Source organism: Xiphophorus maculatus, chromosome 2, assembly GCF_002775205.1.
Source record: "Xiphophorus maculatus strain JP 163 A chromosome 2, X_maculatus-5.0-male, whole genome shotgun sequence".
Lineage (NCBI taxonomy): Eukaryota > Metazoa > Chordata > Actinopteri > Cyprinodontiformes > Poeciliidae > Xiphophorus > Xiphophorus maculatus.
The window spans coordinates 16,530,862-16,552,666 of NC_036444.1; the positions used below are offsets into that span (position 1 = coordinate 16,530,862).

A 21,805-nucleotide genomic window follows, 5' to 3' on the forward strand; every position below is an offset into this window, starting at 1 on the left:
CCCAAAAATCTTACATGTAAATCATTTGATTAGAACACACAAAGGAGATAGCTGGCCAATTTAAAGGTTATTTTGCATTAATAATTAAATAAGAAATGACAATCTCCCCCAGCTGGACAAGCTCAGCTTACCTTTCACCTGAACTGAAAGAGCAACAGCATCCAGAGCCCTCTGTTGGAGCCGCCCGTCTCACCTGCAGACATACAAAAGTAAGAATAAGGTTTCACTTTAACTCTCACAAACGAACAAAAACGGCCTCTCCCCCCTGGCGTCTCTCCTTCCCATGCTCCTCCTGTTCACACCACTGTGCAAAAGCCCCACCCAGTTCAATCCTAGTTACCAAGGGAACTACCAACACCTCTTAGTTTTCCCTGACACACACAACACTAGTTAATTAGAAATCTATTGTACAAATCTCCTCTGTGATAGACAACTATGAGAAAGATTAAAATGAAGCACAAATAAAACAATGCATCATATAAATGGAGTGATAGTACTTTTATTCTAAATACTGATAGCAAGTGGATAGATTGTCGTCATACAGCAGGAATCTGGAAGACACCTAATTATAACATTTACAAAAACAGAAGTGTGAATTTATTTAAATGTTAAACCAGAGCCCAGCTAAGAAGGTATTATTCCTGTTTCTGCTTCTATCTGTGTTTTCACTTAAAATTACTTTTAGTCTTGCTTGTGAAATTACTTTGGATTCTTTGGGATATCTGATAAACTCCATATGAAAACAAACATTCACACAGAGCAATTCGAACAGCACAATATCCCTATTTACAGCAGTCAAAGAATTTCATTTCAACATTTTGAGACCAGTTACAGGCATCAAACGGTGCAGTTTATATTTTACACCAGATCTAACTATTGCTTTTTGGATCAGAGTTTAAAATAAAAATTGTAGGTTTTATGAATCACATTCTAACCACAAAGACGTCGACTACCTTCGCAAATGCTTTAGAGGCATAGCGTGCTAATGTTTTGATTCTAAATATCTGCAAATGCTCACTAGTTGATAAAACACTGTGAAGAACATCAACATCAGCACTATGTAGATCTGCATGATAGCGTGTGTCCAAGTATATTGTTGGCATACACTGCGTAAATGCCTGGCTGTTGTACTAAGTATAATACCCTAAACAAATACATAATCCAAACAGTTCTTTGCAAATTGCAATATTCCACACTTTGACATTTTGAAATGATTGCAAATAGGAGCGCAGTCATTGCAGTTTTCTGATCATTGCTAAAAGCTAACAATTTGAGGCGACAGCTACTGTACATTCAATCCAAAGTAAATGCTCAGAAGAGACACTCAGCACGTGAACAAAAGTGCAGTACGTTTAATAACAGAAGTACCATTCAGCTAGAAATTGGAATTGATTAATATTTGCTTAATTGGTTCTGATTTGACATCAGAAAGTCAATCACCACAAAAACTTATATTTTTCCCTATTTGTAAAATGCTTCAGAAGAAATTCTCACAATTTTTGATCCAATACTGATAGCTTTTATTCATTTTGTTTTTTTAAGTTTAACAATAATCAGATAAAGGTTGGGGACTTACACCTTGATGTATAAATATAGGTAAATAAACAATGAAAACTGGCAAATTTAAAAGAGGTGAGCTGATATTCTTGTATCCTACCTAAGCAATTCACAACACACATTTTATCCAGAAAGGCACAAATTAACTTTATGGTCTGTTGGGAGGAATGGTTCTCAGAGAAGGTAAAATGTGCTCATAAGTTAACTTATTAGCTCCAGATCCCCATAGATAAATGTCATATAAAAGGTGCTACAAATATAGCTAACGTCTTAAAGTAAAAAAAAAACCCCAACAGAATCATAAAGTAAAAAACAAATGAAAATATACTCAAAGCAAAATGCTAGTGACATACACCACAGTTAAACGAGTCAAAGATGTTTGCTACCAGTATAGAATTGCATCACTTTTGCTGATTGTTCAGCGTGTTGCAATGTGTGCAACAACTTATTGGATTTAAATTTCTCAGACTTTTAAAAAGGTTAATTTTCTATTTCAAGAAAGGAATTTAGGTATTTTATAACTAAGAGAGAAACCAGGGGTGCGATGATGCACGACACACTGCAAAACACTTGAGACCCAACCTTAACATTTTTAGCACAAAACTAAAAAAATTGCAAACTAAATTTCCAAACATTATCTGATCCTTGAGTCACATGATAGTGAACTTCAGAAATCAAGAACAATCATAAATTTCCACTTCAATATAACCTGGCATTGCTCTGAAGACTCACGGCAGAAAACCAAGACTGACTCACATGAGGCAGTCCAAGCTTGGGTAATAATCAACTGGAAAATCAATAGCTGTAAAATGGACAGGGAAGTTATGGCGGAACTTCCCAATCTGTGCCTTACATTCCATCTTCGAGCAAAAGAGGAACCAATAACAGAGAGGCATGTATAACCCCAATTCTAAGTGAAATGAAAGAGGAAAAAAAACATGACGGGCCTTGTGGAACAAACACAACACAGAGAGAAAGAAATGGAGATAAGATGGAGCCAAACAGCATAATACAAGAGCAAAATATCAAGCAAGTATCTCGAAGTAAACATAAACTCAAAATTATAGTTTTTTTTTCCTTAAGAAAAAGAATGGAAAAAATATGCATGTACAAAGTACGGAAACTAGAAGTAGGGAAACCATGACCCAGAAAGTGACAGGGTTTAAGTGGAAGGCTGCCACAGCTACAGAAGCACTAACACTCTTCAAGCTGTCCTACATTTCCTCAATCACACCAGATGTTTTAGCATCTTCTCTAGGGACGGATTTACCATACAAAGTCAACATCTTGCCACACGGAAATTATGCTCTGCTCTTTTCTTAAACTGTTCTACTTTCTACTCATTGCATATTAGTTCAACTTCTTCTCATGAGCTTCATAAAAGCAAAAGTTAAACCCAAAAGCCCCGAATGTTGAAAACCATGAAACACTGTTGCATTCATTTTGTATATACAGCACTCTGCATGCTCTTATTCAAGCATACAAGTAAGCAACATTTGCATAATGGCACTGCCAGTTTGCCAGCTCTCACAATAGAAAGTTAAGAGCGATGATAGAATGGGGGGGGGGTCAAAGCCAAATCCTGTCCAGAAATTTATTATCTGGTGACTTGGACATGAGACCACAAAACAATCAGCATGATGAACGAAAACTCTGAGCTTAATGTGGGTGCCTGGAATAAGAATTACAGTATAGAAAGCTTGATATGTAATATTTAACATTTTCCTTAACTTCACTTAGTGGGCATGTGTTTTCCTCCATACCTTGATGCATCCAAGAGAGATGGATAGAAAAGGGAGGAAGTTTGGTTAGTTGCAGGATGGAATCTTTGCACTACAGCATGATAATTGTGGCTGCCTGGTAGGTAGAAAGACTTTGGTTAGTAGCAAGACCTTTTGAAGTCAGCAGGCATGAGCTGTTTGTGGCTGAGGGTGAAAACAAGAGTCCCCGGTGGCAGCAACCACCCATGAGCCTCTAGAGTTCCACCAATGAAATACAAGGGGGAGGTTTAGAGCCACAAGACCAAACTACTGACTGCTTCTACTGCAAACTTCTATGTGGACAAACTGGTTATGCTGTTTGTATTCCTGCATTAGAATTGGGAAGACAAATACTGTGTGTGGGGGGTGCGTGTGAGTGTGTGTGTTCAAGCAAAAAGCAAATTGGCAAATACTATCGCAGAGGAGAAAATGGACTCCTGTTAAATAAATCCACTCTCTGTATGACACATAATGGTTAACTTACTGTCACAAAATGGACCACCAGAGGAGATTTGTTAAAGTTACATGAAGTTCTAAAGGATCTAATTTATAAATTGTACATATGCATAATCAGTTGTTTTTGTTGTTTTACATTGCTGGTTTTGTCTTTTTGGGGAAGTCCCCATTTCACACTCACTCTCAAAGTCGGCTCTGTGACCACCACCCTAAAAGACCATATTTCCGGCATAACCTCAGGTTGATTTCAGCCCCGCCACCTCCATCCTCGCATTAATCACACTTAGACGCCAAGAATTCCTGAAGGCTTCTTTGAAAAGGGCCTATAAAAGTAAATATGGACAGCCACACAAAAACCTAAAGGGTTTTTATTCATGCTTTTCTGCATTATGCTTTGCTAGTTTCCATTTGAAACCATTGTAACATATAAAGGTTTACAGCCTTTCACTCTTGTAGATGCAATCTGAGAGTTGGATGGCTCAAAGAATAATTTTGGCAGGGGTATCCCATTTAAACTGCAGTCAGATGATGATCCCATGCTGTGGAAAACAGCCAGATTCTGAAACCAAAGGACAATCTCAAAGGATTTACTGTCTTAGAATTGCTTGACATGGACAATTAAAGTTTGGAGTCACAAGTTTCCATTTAGTGGAACATAAAAGTGTCAATCTTCCCACCCGAATAAATATTTGATTAGCTTTATACAGCCTATAATCTCAAAATTTTCACCCTGATAGAATTAATTTCCTAAAGCAGCAAAGCTGCAAAAAATAAATAATCGGGTGGAAGGTCGGCAGCTAATGAAATGTCATTTTTTGAAAAAAAAAAATCCACAGCCAGAAACCAAAAATTAGGGTTAATCTGATTCTGAACACAGCAGCACGATGACCCTCCAAGAGAGGGTTTAAAAGGCTGATGACGTAAATCTCCTGGCAGCCCTTATTTCATAATAAATCAGAGTTAAAGCAAGAAAAAAATTTCTGAAACAACCTTGCTGTAATCTCAACACAGACGTTCATGTTATCTCATGAAATAGCAGATTATCAGCTTTTTACAGGATGTTCGCAAAGGGCTGGACAATAATATGAATTTAACAAAAATCAAACAAAAACAATGAAGCAACTGATGCATATATGCACAAATCTGAAATAGATTATTTTCACAAATATATCACCTGTACACGGTTCACATAGTTTAATGCTATGTGAAGAAAATAGACGGAAACTTTGCAAAGTTAGGCCACAATGTAAACAAGCAAATTATTATTAAAGTTAGCATGGAATGTTATAAAATATTTAATAGGTAGATGAGCTTGAGTAAAAATAAATTAGACTTTCACATTATTTAGAAAAAAGTCAACTACTTGTATCTTAATACAAAAAGAGAAGCAACAATTACTCATTTATTGCATTTTTGATTTAGATACATAAAAGAGACATGTTTCTCTCTTTTTTTTTTGATAAAATGAGATATTTTGAAACATAAATAAGTGGTTTCACCCACAAAGACCTCGCTACAGCTGTAAGGTAATGCGGAACAAAAAAAAATCTGCAGAGGAGCGAAATCTTGGCTCACTAAAGAGCATTTGCTTCCCTGAAGTAGCAAGACAGTTTCTGTATGGAACGTTTTAGTCTAGATTCCCCGGCTAGATGTCGGGGAAAGCATTTCCATCTCAGGGGAGCTGAAGAGGCGCAGATCCACTTATATAACCAGAAGTAGTACTTTTTGCACTGAAAAGAGCAGTCACTCTGAAACAGTTTCAAGGCTGTATTTCGGTTTTTGTTTGTTTATTTTTGTAAAGAATAAATGTTCTTTTTTCAGTATTCATGCAGGCCTTTTGTGTGAAATCATTAGAGAAATTCTTTAGAGCAAAATAAAAGTAGAGGTGCAACGACACTGGAGAAAGGGTACATTTGCAACAGCTGGGAATTATTGGCTTTATTGGCTTCAAAAACTAGGACACCCCCCATTCTTAAATGAAAATCCGATCAGCAGCTGGTGGTTATATACACAATACGTGCAATAAAAGAGCGAGATTTAATACATATAGGCATCATCCACCCACAGAATGTTTCTTAAACAGCTCTTCAAATTCTCTGCTCCCTTCCTGTCTTTATTTCATTCACAACAACACTCTCGTTTTGTCATTCACAGCAGAGCAAAGCCACAGTTCTACTTGATAGGCTTAAGGCCCAACACCATTATATATCCCCACCTGATTAGGACAAGGCAGACAATCACATGACACAACCAGACATTAGGTGTCTACAGATAAGCAAAGCTTGGGCCAAGTAGTAAAATGTAACAGATGTTTAATGATCTGGTTATTGAACATCTACTCTATCTGAAGACTCATTACAACTGATACTATTTAAGGCAGCACAGGCTCACAGGAATCTGATATGCACATTTTAACAGAGTATGTTGTCAATGATTTAATGACCCACTTCCATTTCGTCACACAATATTTATGACCTTGAAATGCTTTCCGCTGCCATCTCGGATATCGACAGCCTGATATTGCAGATATAAACTCCCACTCAGACTGATGCTAGTCTAAAGCAGAGTGTAAATAAAGGGCATGAATCCTTTACCATCTGAAAAAGATTGCATGAATGCAGAACTTTGGACACAAACAGAAAATCTTCATCACCTGTTTTTTTCCACAGTCTGCAGCAATTTTCCAGGTACCATCCATGTGCTCACTTCCAGCACTTTTAGTAATCATTTCCTCCTGCAACAATACCTCCCTCCTAGACCCTAATGCATTTTTTTGGTCATTTAGTTCGAGTAACAAATTCCAAAACTGTTATTTTAATTTTGATACTTAAACTAAATGCCGATCACATTTATTAGAGGTTTTCGAGAGTTAAGTACAAAGCGCTCTCTCTTTTTGCTAGTCTGTAGTTTATAGAGTAACATAAGTAAGAAAAAAAGCTGGTGAATTAGTGACAATGAAAGTTAGCACATTAATTGCCAGTCTTTTATTCATTACCTCTTTTAAAAACAGATTTACCCAGATGAAGGTCTTCCTGTAGTTTATATACCAAAGCTGTCTGTGTTTTTGAAACAGAAAAAAAAAATCCAAAAGGTCAAATTTGTCTTTCCTGAAATTAGAGAAATTGTTCTTGCTTATTTCAGCCAGCTCACAGATATTATTCAACATGGAAAAAGCAGCTCTGAGCTCCCAAATGCTTTGTACAACCAGATTAAAAATCTGATTACATTTTTTTCCGCCTTTGTTATCTCATTAAAAGGAGATATTAAGCAGAATATTAGCTCTTCTGTCTTAATTTGCGCAGGGAATGTGGAGAAATTGATAAGGTGAAGATTGTACACAACATTGGTGCATTTGTTTCTACTTAAGTTGTCTTACCACTTTAGAGTTTCTGAAATCATCTCAGACCACCATGAAAATGTATTTATTCACTCGAAATCTAAACTCAATGGCCTGTTCCTAAAGATTTCCTCAGCCTTCATGTGATGCTAAAGTGGTTTCAGGTTTTAAATTCCAAAAACTACCTGCTAAGTAGGGTTTTGTGATAAAAATTGAGAAAGGTATGCGAAGAGACACTTTGCTGTCATTTCTGACAGTGACCTTCTTCTGAGACACTGAAGCTCAGGACAGCTGGGCTTGTGATGCTGCCCCCACAGGAGACATGTGGGTAACGTGTCACATCAAGGTCAAGAGCAATGCCTTTGCATTTTTGCTTCATTTATTCAAGACATCGCCTGCACTCAAGTATACAATTATAATTGAGACGTAACGACCAGGCGTTTTCTGGTTGAATTTATTTTTCTTGTTTGTTCTGTTTGCTTGGTAGGTTCATTTTAGATGTAACCTGTTAATTTGAATGCAGATGCATTCTGATTTCTTAAGGACAACATAACAGAAAGGACAAACATGTGCTGTAGGTTCTTTGATAGGGGTGGCAGTCTTAAATCTAACATGTCCCTAACCTTTACCGGATCAATATTCAACTCAAAAAGGCATGCTATTAAATTCATTCAAAAATATTGGGATTTCTTATATCTGATGCATTTAATGAAAAGGAAAATCATATTTTTCAATACCTGAAAAACTGATCACTGACTACAGCTTATCAAGGAAAAATGTAATTATCTTTGACTGATCTGTTTGTCTACTTACAATTGGAGTAACACCTTATTTTTCAAGGACACAGAGTAAAAACTCCACAAAGATAAGAGGAGGATTGGAATTTGCAGTTGACAAATAAACCTCATGGCTATAAAAATCCTGGCACTTCTGCATTGACGTTTCATTTACTCTGGAGCGTTACATAAGCCAGTACAAAATCTCTAGAAACAAAAGCCACTATTAATTATTGCCCAGCTAATTGCACGATCACAGTCATAATAAAGAGCTTCATGCTAAAGGCAGGGAAGCGCCTACTGGTGTCGATCAACATATGGAAACAGCAAAAGTGAAAATATGTCAGGGGCTAGTACTTTAAATGTCTACATTTCAATTATCTAAATTTTCCGCTGAGCTCTAAAGCAACATGATGCGGAAATTCAAGCCACTACAAGGATTCACAGACAGAGAGAATTTTGGTAATACAGACCAAAAGGAGGCTGATTGAAAGTAAACAAAACAAGTGTGGTTATTTCGGTGATGAGGGCTCGGCCATACGGGTTGTTACAGTAAACAGAGGAACGTTATCGTGCTTCGCTTGGTCATGTTTACGAATTCGGCTTGCTGCAGCCACAGTAGATGGTAACAGTAAAGTAAAGCGTAATACACATCAAGAGAAATTAAGCAAATTGCCCTTGCTTCCTAGCAATCGTGTGCACAAGCTTGACTCCCTGTTATGCAAAGACGGTGACAGCAAGAAAAGCTGCAGTCGCATGGGGCACGGTTTGCTCCGCTAATGTGGAGGTGAGGGTTAAGTTTGGGGAGAAAGCTTCTAACGTTAGCCCCCCTGACCACTCAATCAGGCGGCCAAATACACTCTGATGTTACAGAAAAAAAATACAGGGAAATGCAACGAGTCCATGATGTCTGAAAATACCGACAAAACCTCCCCGTTCCCTGTAACGGACACAGGAGCTGCCACGGCTAGCTACAAGTTAGCACATAAAAACCTGCGTTAGTTGAATAATTCGGAGTCACTAAAAATAGTTATCCGTCTCGTTTCGCTGCCATTGTGTAGCAGAGAAGAGACGGACTTACCGTTTTTTCCCGGATAAGGCAGCACTCATACAGTTTCACAGACCCATTCCCAGTCAAGTGTCATAGCAGGGCGATGTGGAACCAGCTGGGTGGTGGGGGACGCACGGACGGTCGGAGTCTGCCGGAGAACTTGCTCCGTTTCAACATGGAGAGCTCAGAACGGGCTCTACGTTCTGGTTGCTGCGGTTGCCCTGGCTGCTGCCACGCAGTGAGCTCTGGCGACACCTGTGGTCACAAATAGGTACTACATGTACTGCATGGGCTCTACAATGCCTTCCAAACGTTCTTTCCATCTGTTGTCATGTTACAATCATACACTTTTATGAAATAAACTAGAGAAGGTACACGCAATTATGAGAAAAAAAGGGTACATTCGGAAAAGTGTCACATTTGTATTCAGCTAAGTCTTTTGGGTTATGTTTCTACAAGCTATGCACATTAAGACACTGAAATAGCTTGCAAAATAGCTCAGTATCAGTCAGACTGAAACTGAGAGTGTCTGTTAACAGCAATTTTTAAGGCTTGGTTAAAAATTCTTAAGAGTTACTTTTAAAGTTTGATTGAGATTGTAATGCAAAAATAGAATATTCTGATCCAACCCATTTTTGTTGTGGCTGTACATGTCCTTGTGAAAGGCAAATGGTTAAAGTCATTTGCATCCACTTTCAGGACTTGTCCTGTATTTAGCTCCATTTATCTTTCAGTCAAATCTGACCAGCTTGGTTGAACATGTAGAAAGTACACACACACACACACATGGAATATCTGTACTCTTAGCATGGCAATCTCACCAGCCTAAATTGTATTTCTTTTACTTGAAAACCACAGAAGAAAAACGAAAAACTGAAAGTGCCATCCAAATGTCAAATCTATTTTCAAGTCCAACTTGTGAATGTTAGAGATATCGAAAAAGCCTGACATGGTGAAATGAGGGAGATCAATGGGGAAAACAGGAAGGGGCTCCTTGAAGCCCTACAATCTGGTAGAATCTTATTTTACCACCACCTTGATACCTCAAAGTAGTTCAATATAAAGTACACAAGAGCTAAAGGGCTTTGTTTGTTGAAAACTGTCTAATTTTCCATCCACTTCCGAATTATGTGCTACTTGTTGTAACTTTGTGACATAAAGTTAAAAACAAAACTCATTCATTATAGTGATTGAATCTAATAAATGTCCAATAATTGTGATAATCTGTGCAATAAACTTATCAGCTTTTAAAAATGCAAAAAAAAAAAAAAGTGATAAAATACGTAGAAAAATCAACACCAAAACACATTTTAGCAAGACAGTTTAGCTTTATTGGCATTGAAGCAAATAGATTCTAATAAAGAGTAGATTGCTGCCACAATGTTGCAACATCTTTAATCCCATATAATTTTACATATTTAAGAAGTACATATCTTCAGCTCGTTTTACATAGTTGCGTTGAACCAGCAAGCATCTCATAAAGCATTTTAAAACATCCTAAAAAAATGTTCTATTTTATGTTCCTATTTCTCATTAAAACATAAGTGCTACAAATCAATCTGTGGAAAAAAAAGAAAAAAAAGGTACCAAGCTAATGGAAAATCCTGCTGTTTGGAAGACTCACAAAAATATGTACATTTTTGCTTCTCCAGTGACTTTTAATACAGAGGAAGTGGCCATAGCTGGACAAGAGATGTCACAGGAAATGAAATAACATGTTTTTCTAAAGAATGTACAGCATAGGAAAGAGCAAAAAAGACAACTGAACTAATGTCTTTATTAATAATACAAACTGGTGCATTATATATATTTTAACACAAATACAGCCAGTAAAATGTTCTTCTTGAAAGAAGTTCCTGAGATGAAATGAGAAATAAGATAAATATTCCATTTCAAGAACCACTGGCCAGAATATAACATAAATTACTTGAAAAGAAACACCTCTAGTGGACAGTGTGGGACAAATGCATAAATGCATCCAGTGCATTTGTCACATTGCAGTGCATATAAATACAAAAAGAGACCAAAACAAATAAACTCCTTCATTAAATCACATTGCACAGTTCATATTGGCTTACAGTTAGTTAGGCAAGGAGAGAATAACTTAAAATTCCTTTAAAATATCACATTATCCCTGTTTAATAACTAGAAAAAATAAGACAAGTGTGCCCTCTACTGGTGTAAACGCATGAATGCTATTTTTAAGGCACATACCACCAGCCTTTGTTTTGTACAGTTCGATTTAAAAGTTTATTTAAAAATACCAAGACAGTATACAATAAAACTACCTGAGCAAAATAAAAATCTGTGAGTCATTTACAGTAGAAAGCAATTTTATAATAATTGTGCAGTGCAAAGAATATGCAGGTATGAGAATTTAAGGCAGAAGCATAAAAAAATGCAGTTTCCTCTATTTCTTTTAACAAATAAATATAAAAAAGAGGATTAAACCCTTAAAGGTTGATGTTTCTAACAAACGTATTCCCTTTATACTTGTTTGCTCAGTTATTTCTCACCCAAAAAGAGAGGGAGAGATGTAAAGACATGAAAAAGCAGACTAATATCCCCTTTTGGGTTCTACGTTTTCATAAATTGAGATGGCAGCTGTATTCTGGTAGATTAGATCCACATTGTTCCCTGTTCTTGCCCGGATGATGTCCAAGGCACACTGGTTTAGGAAGACATACTGGTCCTGCAGAAATTAAACAAAAATAAAAATCAGCAAGTGTACGTGATGTGAAACGTTGTAAAAAACAAAGCAGAGTAGATGTGTGGTGTTCCTACCTCCGTCTGCACCATAAGGGTCCGGTGCATTCGCAGATCATGAACAATGCCGTACACATCCACAATGTTTTCCCTTTCGATCTGGAAGATCAAGCGATCAATGGCTATGAAGGTGCCTGTGCGCCCAACTCCAGCACTGAGCGCAAACATCAAAACAGAAAGGCGGAAAATGACAGGAGATGGCAGGTTATTTCGTACTCTTCCAACCAAATGAAAACATTTGTAAATTTGGGGTGCTGTGTCCAACCTGCAGTGAACCACTGTGGGGGAGTTTCTGGAATACTGGTTCATGTGTTCTCTGACCAGATGTCTGAAGCTGATCAGAAGCTCTGTGGTTTCTGGAACGCCGTGATCCGGCCACGCTGTGAAATGGAAGTGGCGGACTGAGCGGACTTCTGTTGTTTTCACCTGAGGTAGAAGGAGGTCAGCGTTGAAACAGTAGTTACAAGAAGATGAATAATCAAGACAGGGCACATCAAAAACCCTTGACTCAGAACTTAGAATGACAAATCATCTGCAAAGCACACTTTATGCATACCTTTTGTTGCATAGTGTTAGTAAAACAACCATATGATTACCAAGATGGGCTGAGTTTGTGTGTGTGCGTGTGTGTATGTGTTTTGGGGAAGGGTGGGTTTCAACATAAAGTTACATTTTTTATGTCAAAATCCCTGATGGTCCAGTCTTCAAGTTGGATTTCAGAAGTTGTTGTCACAATGATGTCTTCATAGTATTTGGTGCCAGGACCCCAGTACTGCTCACATTTAACCTGAAAGATAGTTGATTTGCTTTTAGTTTATGTCTTACTCAGAAACTTCGATGTTTGTTATATTATATTGCAGCAGATTTTTATTTCATAGACATCGCTGGACTTATACATGCTGCATTTAGATAAGCTTACTTTAGTAAACACACTGAAGCAAAAAGTATTCCTGTTCTGCTTCAACAATTTTTTAAAATGTCTATTCATATTTATTTAGAGTCATTGTTACGACTGGCTCAAGGTCATAACAATAACGGGAGACCATGCAGGGATTAAAGTGCATAAAAGGAATGTTTATTAACACAAACAGCAATGGATTGAGGATGTCAGTATCAGTGGTGTAATGCAAATGCTTGGATGTGGTGTATGAGTGCATATGGAATTGTTGAAGTGCAAAAACAAAGACAAACTCAAATGTGCAAAAGGAGGGGAGCTGAAGCCTGGCAACAAAACACCGCAAGCATCAAGGCAGAGTGGACGCTGAAGGCGACCCAGAAGGTGGAGGCAGCCAGGTTTAAATGCTCTGTGCTCCAAATGAACAAATCAGCAGCACCTGTAAAGGGGAGGAGCACAAAGACAGACAACAAGACACCTGCAACCCAGCCCATAAGGCCCAGGGCCGTAACACCCCCACCCTTAAGAAAAGGGTGCTAAATGCTGTAACAATATAAGGGTTTTTTATGGTTTTCCCAGGGATATTAATATCTCATTGAAGTAATATCTGAAATTTTATATCTTTTTCTTTAGGTTGCAAATGCACCAGAAACGTGTGTGCAAAATACAAAAATAAAACAGGCTTCTCATTGTTAGGATCTTGGGTTATTGAGTTGTTTTGAAGTTTGTTTTGATTTCAGTTTCATTATTATTCTGTGTTAGTTTCTTATTTTTGATCAGATTAGTCTTGGTTAGTTTAGTCCTTTCGTAGGATTCTAGTTTATTTCTGGTGTCTGTTGCTCCCTAGTGTGAGATTTATTTCCTAGTCCCCTGTGTATTCTCTCTCTAAGTGCTGTTTTCATATGAAGTCCCATCTGTACCAAAGAGTTGCAAATGTAGAAACATGTTTTGTACATATGTGCAATTTTAAATGGACTTTTCTTATCATTATGACTGTATACAAAAAAACCCAGGGTGTATTTGCTAATTTTTTGCAAGGGAATGCAATACTTTTGCAAGGTAACGCAAGAGAAAAAAAAAAAATCCGAATACCTTCTATGGGGCTCCATGTGCTTTCAATAAAGCTTTTGTCTCTGTAAAAACTTTCTGACTACATCGATGAACTCACTGCTCATGGATCAGGAACAGGTACGACACAAAGTATTTCTTTATGTTCATACTCACTCTTCCTTGTTCATTACAGCGTGTTAGCATGACCACAGTTTGGACGTTCTTCTCCCAGACCATCCTCCAGAACTCGTTGACTGTTGCAGGCAAAGGTCCCTGAGCTGCGATGAACTCCTTCCTGGAAAGGTAACCCTAACGTACAAAAAAAAAAACCCTCAGTATAAAATATCCATAAAGTTAAGTTTTCACAAAGATTCTCAAATGGGGAATGAATGTAGATTTGATTCAAAATGAACCCAAGAAACAAAAGAAGTGAGTTATAATGTGATCATAAGATGATGTAAGGTGAAGCAATGACCAAAAGCAGCTGTAAATAGTGTCAGTACGCACCGGCATGTAGTTAGCATTGATGTAATCTTCATTTGGACTTCCATGGACAACAGAGAGTTTCACTCTTGAGGAGTCATCTAGGAGATGAATAAGTATGTAAATGAAGTATGAATGATTCATTTATGAGTTAAAATTAAAGTGTTAGATGGTAAAAATGCTCATTACAAGCAGAAACAGTGGGGCGTTCCATGTGTTATAGCTAACATATTATTGTTTGAAGAATGAGGATTAGTTCTTTGAATGACAAAGGAAAATTTAAGGTGACTTACAAGGAAGCACGTTGTTGTAGCGATTTTTAGGCTTGTTCTCAAGAGCCAGTGCATGTAGTTTGGCTTGAGCTGTACCAACAGGCTTCAGGTCCTTTAAAAAACAGTTTGGTAGATTAACTTGTGGGTACAGAAGAAATAAAAAAAAAAAACACTTACCGGTACTATAAAACTATAAATTGCTTCCTATGTGTGACTTTATGAAGTTTAATACTTTGTAAATCCTGTTGCCATGTCTTTATGCATGTGGGTCCAGTGTCAAATGTACAGTATTTATATACAAGTATTAATGGAAAACAAACAGATTATTGATCTATTCTTGCCCAACAATTTTACATTAACTTGGTGAGATGAAAACAGTTCATTCTTCTCTTGTTTATTCCAACAATTGGTGTGTTTTGCTGTCCTTGTTCCACTGTTTTTCATCAATCTGGACCATGCACAAATGTTGTATCTTATATATAAAAGCATAACTGCACAAATCAGAATTGCAGTCTCTATCTGCTTCAATGGTAAAAAATTGTACTAAAATGAAAAATAAGGCAGAAACCAGGACATTATCAGCTCTACGAAAAACTGAAAAAGTCAGTTTTCCCAGAATCAGTGATGTTTTCTTGTCAGTCATTCTAGCAGGTGAGATGTAGTGTTGGAATCTGTCCGTCCGTCAGTCCGTCCGTCCGCCCGCCCGCCCACATATATATATATATATCCATTCATTTGGATATCCTTATATCCAAATGGATATCCATTTGGATATCTATAAAAATATATAACATTATAATTTACAAATTTTGGTGAGAAATAAAATACACTTTTTCTGATATTGAGGAACTGTCAGATACCAATATACTGAGATAAATTTACAGATTAGGAATGCCTAAAAATGTTTGCGATGCTTTACCTCAAATTCTTCAGCAAAGCCACAGCTGGAGTCAGCTTTCTGCTTCCTGTAGTAAGCTTCAAAGTCCTCCACTCTCACAGCCACACTTCTGCTCATATATGCAACATTGTTCAGAGGGGAGAATAAATATTCTCCAGAAAGGAGCAATATATATATATATGTATTAATTTCAATGTCTTATACTTACACTTTCCCCCTACGAAAATAAAGAAAATGTAATAATTACATAAACAATTGTGGACTTTGAGTTTGAAATAATAATCATTTGGCAAAATCTTAAATACTCACTCCATTGACTGAATCTGGATGTCAGGAGACTCCTTACGGGATAACCTGCAGAATGCAATATATGAATAATAATGAACATCTGATTCAATAACATTGTTTTATTTTCATTGGTACAAAGAATAAAAACCTTTTCCAATAGATGATAAAACCAATAAGGATGACAAAGAGAACTCCAAAAATTCCCAACGTTGCTCCAATAGCAATATAGGTGATAGCTGTAATTTTATAAAACCAAAGTTTACACAGTCAATCATGAGAAAAAAACAATTAAATTACATAAAAATTAAAATAAGCACATAAAAGTCCCATTTTGGATCTTTCAATGATACCTGGGTCTTTGTCGAGAATAATCACAATAGACAAATCTGATATAGAACACACTGATTTACTGGTGTCAATTTTTCCTGAGTCCACAACCAAATAGGTGCAAACCACTACGGCATATCTGCAGGAAAAAAAACAAAACATAGTTTATATATTCTTAATAAATTTCTACATTTCAAAATGCTATATTTGCAGTGTATTTTTCTTTTACAGTATGCTTAGTTTATACTTTGATCTCATACTGGTATAACTTTTGGAGTTTTTTTCCATATAACTCTACCATTGCAGACATTTTGTTTCCCTTATCAGTCTTTGTTAAAATAATTGAAGTACATAAAAATTGAAGTATAACAAAAACACAATTAATATATCCAACTTTCTAGTACAAATATCTTAGTACACCTGAAATAAGAAAAGTGTACTTGTCTTATTCAAGACGAGTACACACAAACAGACACACTTTTCAGCAAAACATTGGAGCTAGTTTAGAGTCAGTGATTTCTTAATATTGATGAAAAAGTTCTGGTACTAATGGCAGGTTATTTCACTTATAAAATCTCTTGTTATAAATGAAAAAAATCTGCCAATGTATCTAGTACTTTTTCATAAATATTGAGCAACTATTGATTTAAAACTAGCCCCTATGTCTTGCTGAAAAGTTACTTGTAAGTTAAGTTTGTACTTAACTTACAAGTAACTTTAAATGCTAATATGGTACGTTTACGTGTACTAGTGTGTATATTTTAGTTTGTTTATTTTTACTTAAGTACAGTGTTTTAGTACTTTCATCATTGTATCTTACAAACTACAGAGATCAAATACATCAGCAGAAATAAAGAGTGTATTTTCAGTCTAAAATTTCTTTTTAGTAATTCAGATTTTTGATTTTGGTTACGAAAAAAGATTAAGCATAAAATAAAAATTTTCTATACTCACTGATCAAGATTGCATAAACTCTATAAAACAATCCTGTAAAAATTGCTGGAATCAAATGGTAAATAAAGCAAACTAAAATACATTGCAATTTCACAAAATACACTATCGGCCAGTAAAGTTGCCAAAGATTTTCGTGTAAAAGGAAATCTTTTTTATTTAAGTGTGGTTTTCTTACTTGTAACTTCCAGTTGGATCCAGAGGACCATTAGCATAGCCTTCCCACTTTGATTCATTTCCTATCTCAAAGTCCAAGGTAACAGAACTTCTGCGGATCGTTTGGGTATAGGTCATTACTGTTGCAAGATATGCTATTGCAGACTTTGATTTCCATTCAGGGTATGTATTCACCAGGAATTTTTCAAGATCAGGAATGCTGGCTTAAAGAAAACAAAATACACAGAATAATAAGCACTGTAATATATTTTAAATCTATTTATTGCAGGGTTACAGGAGCATATCTTGATGTTAAGAAAAAAGAAATAAACCCTACCAATGTCATCGCTTGTTACCAGAATCCCAACATGAGTCACTGGTCCTTTAGAGTTGTTTATCAGGTTAGTTTCAATACTAAGTGTGAATGTTTTGTGAGTTTTAGACACCTGCTTCACAGAGGTTGATGGAATGGCTGGTGGCTCTGTATAAAATGAAAAGAGAGGAATCAAAAACCAATGTATCACTTATAGTGAGTAATATTAGCTAAAGATGAAAAACAATCATTGAAAAAAAATATATAAATGGAGCTAATGAATGGATCTTGCTTCACTGACCTAAAATCTTAAGATTTTCTACATATTATTTACAGGCAATAATTATTCAAATGTTCAGTACAAAAAAGAAACAAACTTACTTGCGACACCTGTCTGACATGTTATTGACTGAGGAGTGCTAGGATTTCCACAACTCTGAGTCTCTACTTTAATCTCATAAATAGAATGATAGGTAAGGTTAGAAATAGTGTGTTTAGGACCGTTCGCATAAGAAAGGGTGGAAGTGTTGGTTACAGTAAACTTGAAATTAGAGTAGTTTCCATTGGGCGTGTCCCAGTCCAGAATAATTTTTGCATCTCCAGAGTTTGGTCCATACCCTATTAAGTTCTTCACAGGACTTGCATCTGTCGAAGTGAAGTAGATATAAATATTAGTTTAAAAAAAGTTGTTATTGGTTAAATGTGTGCAACAATGTGTGAAAATATATTTTCCTATATTTTGCTTTATTGTATTCAAAACACAAAAAACAGATAACTTCACACAAGATCCAATGTCATGCATTTAGGACTGTATAAAAGATGGAATGTTATGAGCATACTTGTGCAGTTGGACACCGTTTCTATGGCAGATCCTGTTCCATCAGATGTCTTAGTGATGATGGTGATGTTGTAGTCAGTACCAGGAGTCAGTTCAGGGATGCTATATAAAGTTCCATCAGTTGTGTCGTTCCTAGCATAAGTCCAATCGTGGCTTTGCCAGGTGACAAAAAAATGATATGTATCCTTATACTCATCAGGTAGGATCCAACTTAAATTGATACGTTCCTCATCAGGATCAAGTTTGAGAGACTTCACGTTGTGAGGTCCTGATGGTTTAATAAACAAGTGAGAAATGTTAGTGTCCGCAGTGTCCGGTAAGCCAGACACTGCAGTGCCTGGCAACAAATAATGTGTTTTATGTGAATTTTTTCAAAGTAGTGGATAAACAAATGTGGTTTGATCTGAACCATTCAATGGCTTTTTCTTAAAGTTGTTTTCCAGCCAATAGGTTGGACCTACAATCCAATCTCAAGTCATCTGCAGACTCAAAAACATATAATCTAGAATTGCCATGTATTTGGCCCACTTCATCTTCTAATCAACTCAGTAGATTCCCTGTTCCTGCTGGAAATGTGCAATGCCAGTTTTCATTGCATGAAAACTGCATGAAAACTGCAGCGCTGCAGAGGGTGGTGACAAACTGTAATTTTGACAAAATTACAGTTTGTCAAAAACTGTAATTTTGGGCACATTTGACCAGAGCAAATTCTTTGACATGCTTTCTATATCCCCTCCTTGTCCACAAAGGACATATTTTTGCCCTCAACAGATAGCTGTTGTGTGGAACGATCCTCCCACTTCAGCTTTGAATCTGTGGAGCTCTTAAAAAGTTACCATTTGCTTCATGGCTGCTTCTCTGATTAATACACTTTTAGATTTATAGTTAAGGTTTACAGCACTATTTCACTAGATTTGCAGTTGGGCCACACTCTTTCCATCTTTGGATGGTGAATCAAACAGTGGTCTTTGAGATCCTTACAGCTCAGAGCATTGTTTTATTATTATTATTATTATTATTATTATTATTATTATTATTATTATTATTATTATTATTATTATTATTATTATTATTATTATTATTATTATTATAATATAACCTAAATCCACTACAAATGTCTTCACACTTTTATCCCTGAATCTCTCTGCTGTGTTTCTTGGTCCAAATGATGCTTTTTGGTAACTGATTCACGCTAACAAAGCTTTGAGCACATAAGAGCTGTTTTTACCCAGATTATATTCCAAAAATATCATCTTTACTCACTAAACAGATAATGTGTAATGGCAACCCGCTGAACAAAATTCTATTTAGGGATAAAAGGTGGTAAATACAAATTTAAATCTTGTGCTGCACTGTGTTGGTCTGTAGCATAAAATGAAATACACTGAAGTTTGTGGTTGCAACAGTTTTTGGAAAGTATTTGTTTTACAAGACATTGTGAGAGTAATTGATATAAGAGATTAATGATGAATAAAATAAGATTCTTACTTGTGGTCACGTATTTGTAAACAGATTTACTCTCAAAATACATTGGTCCCACAGTTGTCACAGAAATGTTGTAGGAAGTCCCAGACAGAAGTTGGGACAAAATGTAATTTGTCTTGTTAGAAGGAATTTCGTTCTGAGAATAATTGTAGGTCAACTTGTAGCTGTAGTTGAATGCATGTTCCATATGAGGTGCTTGTCCCCATTGCAGTTCAATAGAACTGGTAGATTGCTTCTGGATGCCAATATTCCCAGGAGGATTTGGGTCTGCAAGGACAGAATTCATCACATGTACAATTAATCATGTATGCATTTGGAAAATTTTCGCAAACAAATTGGGGGCTGGTTGGTACTTTTTGTGGCACACCGAGTTTAACAACATATTCAGGGAGTGTCTGAGGGTGAAGTTGATAAGATAGCTAAAATATTCCCCAACAGTGGAAAGTTGATGAGACATGGTGAGGCAATTTGTATTGCTACTACTATTATTTCTATCATTATTATTTAATACTGGTAGTAGTAAATACTACCAGTATTTACTACTGGTACTACCAGTAGTAGTATTTACTGGGGAGATTAGTAAGAATTACATAAAGCTTATTTTTAAGTATCATCTTGCACTATTTGAATTGTACGTAAAAAAAAAAACCCCATCAAAACAGACAAAAGTTACTAAGAATAATAATTAGTGATACTCACATGTTGCAGTTGTAACAATTTCAGATGGTACTTCGAATGTTCCACTGTGCGATTTCATCACAGCACTACAGAGCTCTGCAGCGTGCAGGTTGTAAAACCGGAAGGTGTTGTTAACACTGGGCATTGCTGTTTGATTTGGACTTGAGGAGCAGTTCAGATGAAGTTCATATTTCTCCACATTTCCAGGAGGCTTGGTCCATGATACCAGGACTGAATCATTGAATCCCTCATTGGAGATATTGAGCAATGCCACATTGGGTTCTGTTGATGTACAGCCATAAAAAAATGTAAACAATTCAACACTGATACAAGTTAAAGAAAAAATAAGGGAAGACAGTAAAGCCCTACTAGTGTACTGAGTGGTGCAGATCTCTTTCCCTTCAGTGCCATTCTCTGCTATGACAGTAACACAGAAGCTGCAGTTGGTTCCAGAGATGAGATCTGTGAAGGTCACGTTTTCTGCTTCTGAGTTGGTAGTTTGGTTGTGACAGCCCGTTGTCTCCACCCGATATTTGAAGTCGACCTTGTACTCGTATGGTTTTGTCCAGTGTAGGTAAACAGCGGTTGTGTTTAAGGTAAAAGCATTTAAATCTGTGATATTATAAGGACCTGAAAACAAGACGATAAACTGTTTTGTTTTTGGAGAAAAAAAACCAAACATATTTGCACAAGTCATTTGTAGCATGCTCTTACAAGCTACGATGCACTTACTTGTATAGTAGAAAACCTTCACAGACTCTGCTCGAGTGTAATCTTCTGTAACTGTAGTGACGGTAAAATTGTATTTGCTCCCAGACTTAAGACCATCAAATGTAATTGTTGTATAGTTTACCACTTTCCACTGTGATACATTAAGAACACTTGTAAGCTGCACTTCATAAATGTAGGGTGGTTTGCTGTTTGCCTGATTCCACTTCAGGGTTACTGAACTAGGGGTGATTTTGGTCTTTGTCAGACCCGTCACCGAATTTGGTCCTAAAAAACAGGATAAAAGTGATCAGAGTAGATACGTTTATTAAAGTCTTTTTAGGTTCAATCACACAGGAGGGACAATTGTAGGAAAACTAACACAGGATCATACATTAGGAAAAAAGTTTAAGAAATATGTCAGTAAAAGAAATATGTCTTTAAATTTTTTACAAATGTTTTAAAAGTGTTAAAAATGTATGACTTGAATGTTAAATAATCTCTATTAACAGAACAAATAACAGAATGATCAAACTTATGTTGTCAAAGTATTTTACATTTTTAAAAATGATCATGTGCAAAAAACGTCCTCCAAAGATATGAAATAGTCCCTTAACACAAGAATTCAATAATATGAATTTAGCAGTAGCGCTAATTGAATTGTTAGTGCAATTTTAAAATTGAGTACAACGAAGACAAACTTTATGACAACACTTGTTGTCATTTTATTCACAGTAATGAGCATGATGAAACTGGCTGT

The 21,805-nt window shown here is 36.3% G+C and overlaps 2 protein-coding genes across 12 annotated transcripts in view; both read right to left on the minus strand.

Annotated features, from left to right (window-relative positions):
- LOC102227949 (oxysterol-binding protein-related protein 5-like) overlaps positions 1 to 9,138 on the minus strand; it is a 45,350-nt gene extending 36,212 nt beyond the window's left edge. For 2 of the 3 annotated variants that reach the window (XM_005803231.3, XM_005803230.3), the window contains exons 1-2: positions 8,968 to 9,138; positions 132 to 193 (exon numbers count right to left, since the gene is read on the minus strand). The gene's annotated coding sequence lies outside the window, so the exon portion shown is untranslated. The remainder of the gene's footprint in view (positions 1 to 131; positions 194 to 8,967) is intronic. The other variant, XM_023347838.1, reaches the window with a different exon arrangement.
- A 1,107-nt stretch (positions 9,139 to 10,245) lies between these two features.
- Positions 10,246 to 21,805, minus strand: part of LOC102216405 (receptor-type tyrosine-protein phosphatase eta) — a 50,272-nt gene continuing 38,712 nt past the window's right edge. For 6 of the 9 annotated variants that reach the window (XM_023351235.1, XM_023351241.1, XM_023351239.1 and 3 more), the window contains 20 exons: positions 21,070 to 21,333; positions 20,707 to 20,967; positions 20,359 to 20,619; positions 19,663 to 19,926; positions 18,176 to 18,442; positions 17,718 to 17,981; positions 17,361 to 17,504; positions 17,046 to 17,247; positions 15,940 to 16,055; positions 15,738 to 15,825; positions 15,611 to 15,655; positions 15,510 to 15,518; positions 15,323 to 15,410; positions 14,425 to 14,515; positions 14,156 to 14,232; positions 13,823 to 13,957; positions 12,374 to 12,490; positions 11,969 to 12,129; positions 11,722 to 11,857; positions 10,246 to 11,629 (listed from right to left, as the gene is read on the minus strand). In XM_023351235.1, coding sequence (XP_023207003.1) covers positions 11,495 to 11,629; positions 11,722 to 11,857; positions 11,969 to 12,129; positions 12,374 to 12,490; positions 13,823 to 13,957; positions 14,156 to 14,232; positions 14,425 to 14,515; positions 15,323 to 15,410; positions 15,510 to 15,518; positions 15,611 to 15,655; positions 15,738 to 15,825; positions 15,940 to 16,055; positions 17,046 to 17,247; positions 17,361 to 17,504; positions 17,718 to 17,981; positions 18,176 to 18,442; positions 19,663 to 19,926; positions 20,359 to 20,619; positions 20,707 to 20,967; positions 21,070 to 21,333 — 3,125 coding nt within the window. In that variant the 3' untranslated portion in view covers positions 10,246 to 11,494. Of the gene's footprint in view, positions 11,630 to 11,721; positions 11,858 to 11,968; positions 12,130 to 12,373; positions 12,491 to 13,822; positions 13,958 to 14,155; positions 14,233 to 14,424; positions 14,516 to 15,322; positions 15,411 to 15,509; positions 15,519 to 15,610; positions 15,656 to 15,737; positions 15,826 to 15,939; positions 16,056 to 17,045; positions 17,248 to 17,360; positions 17,505 to 17,717; positions 17,982 to 18,175; positions 18,443 to 19,662; positions 19,927 to 20,358; positions 20,620 to 20,706; positions 20,968 to 21,069; positions 21,334 to 21,805 lie in introns of those variants that run through there. The other 3 variants (XR_002754331.1, XM_023351263.1, XM_023351255.1) reach the window with 3 other exon arrangements.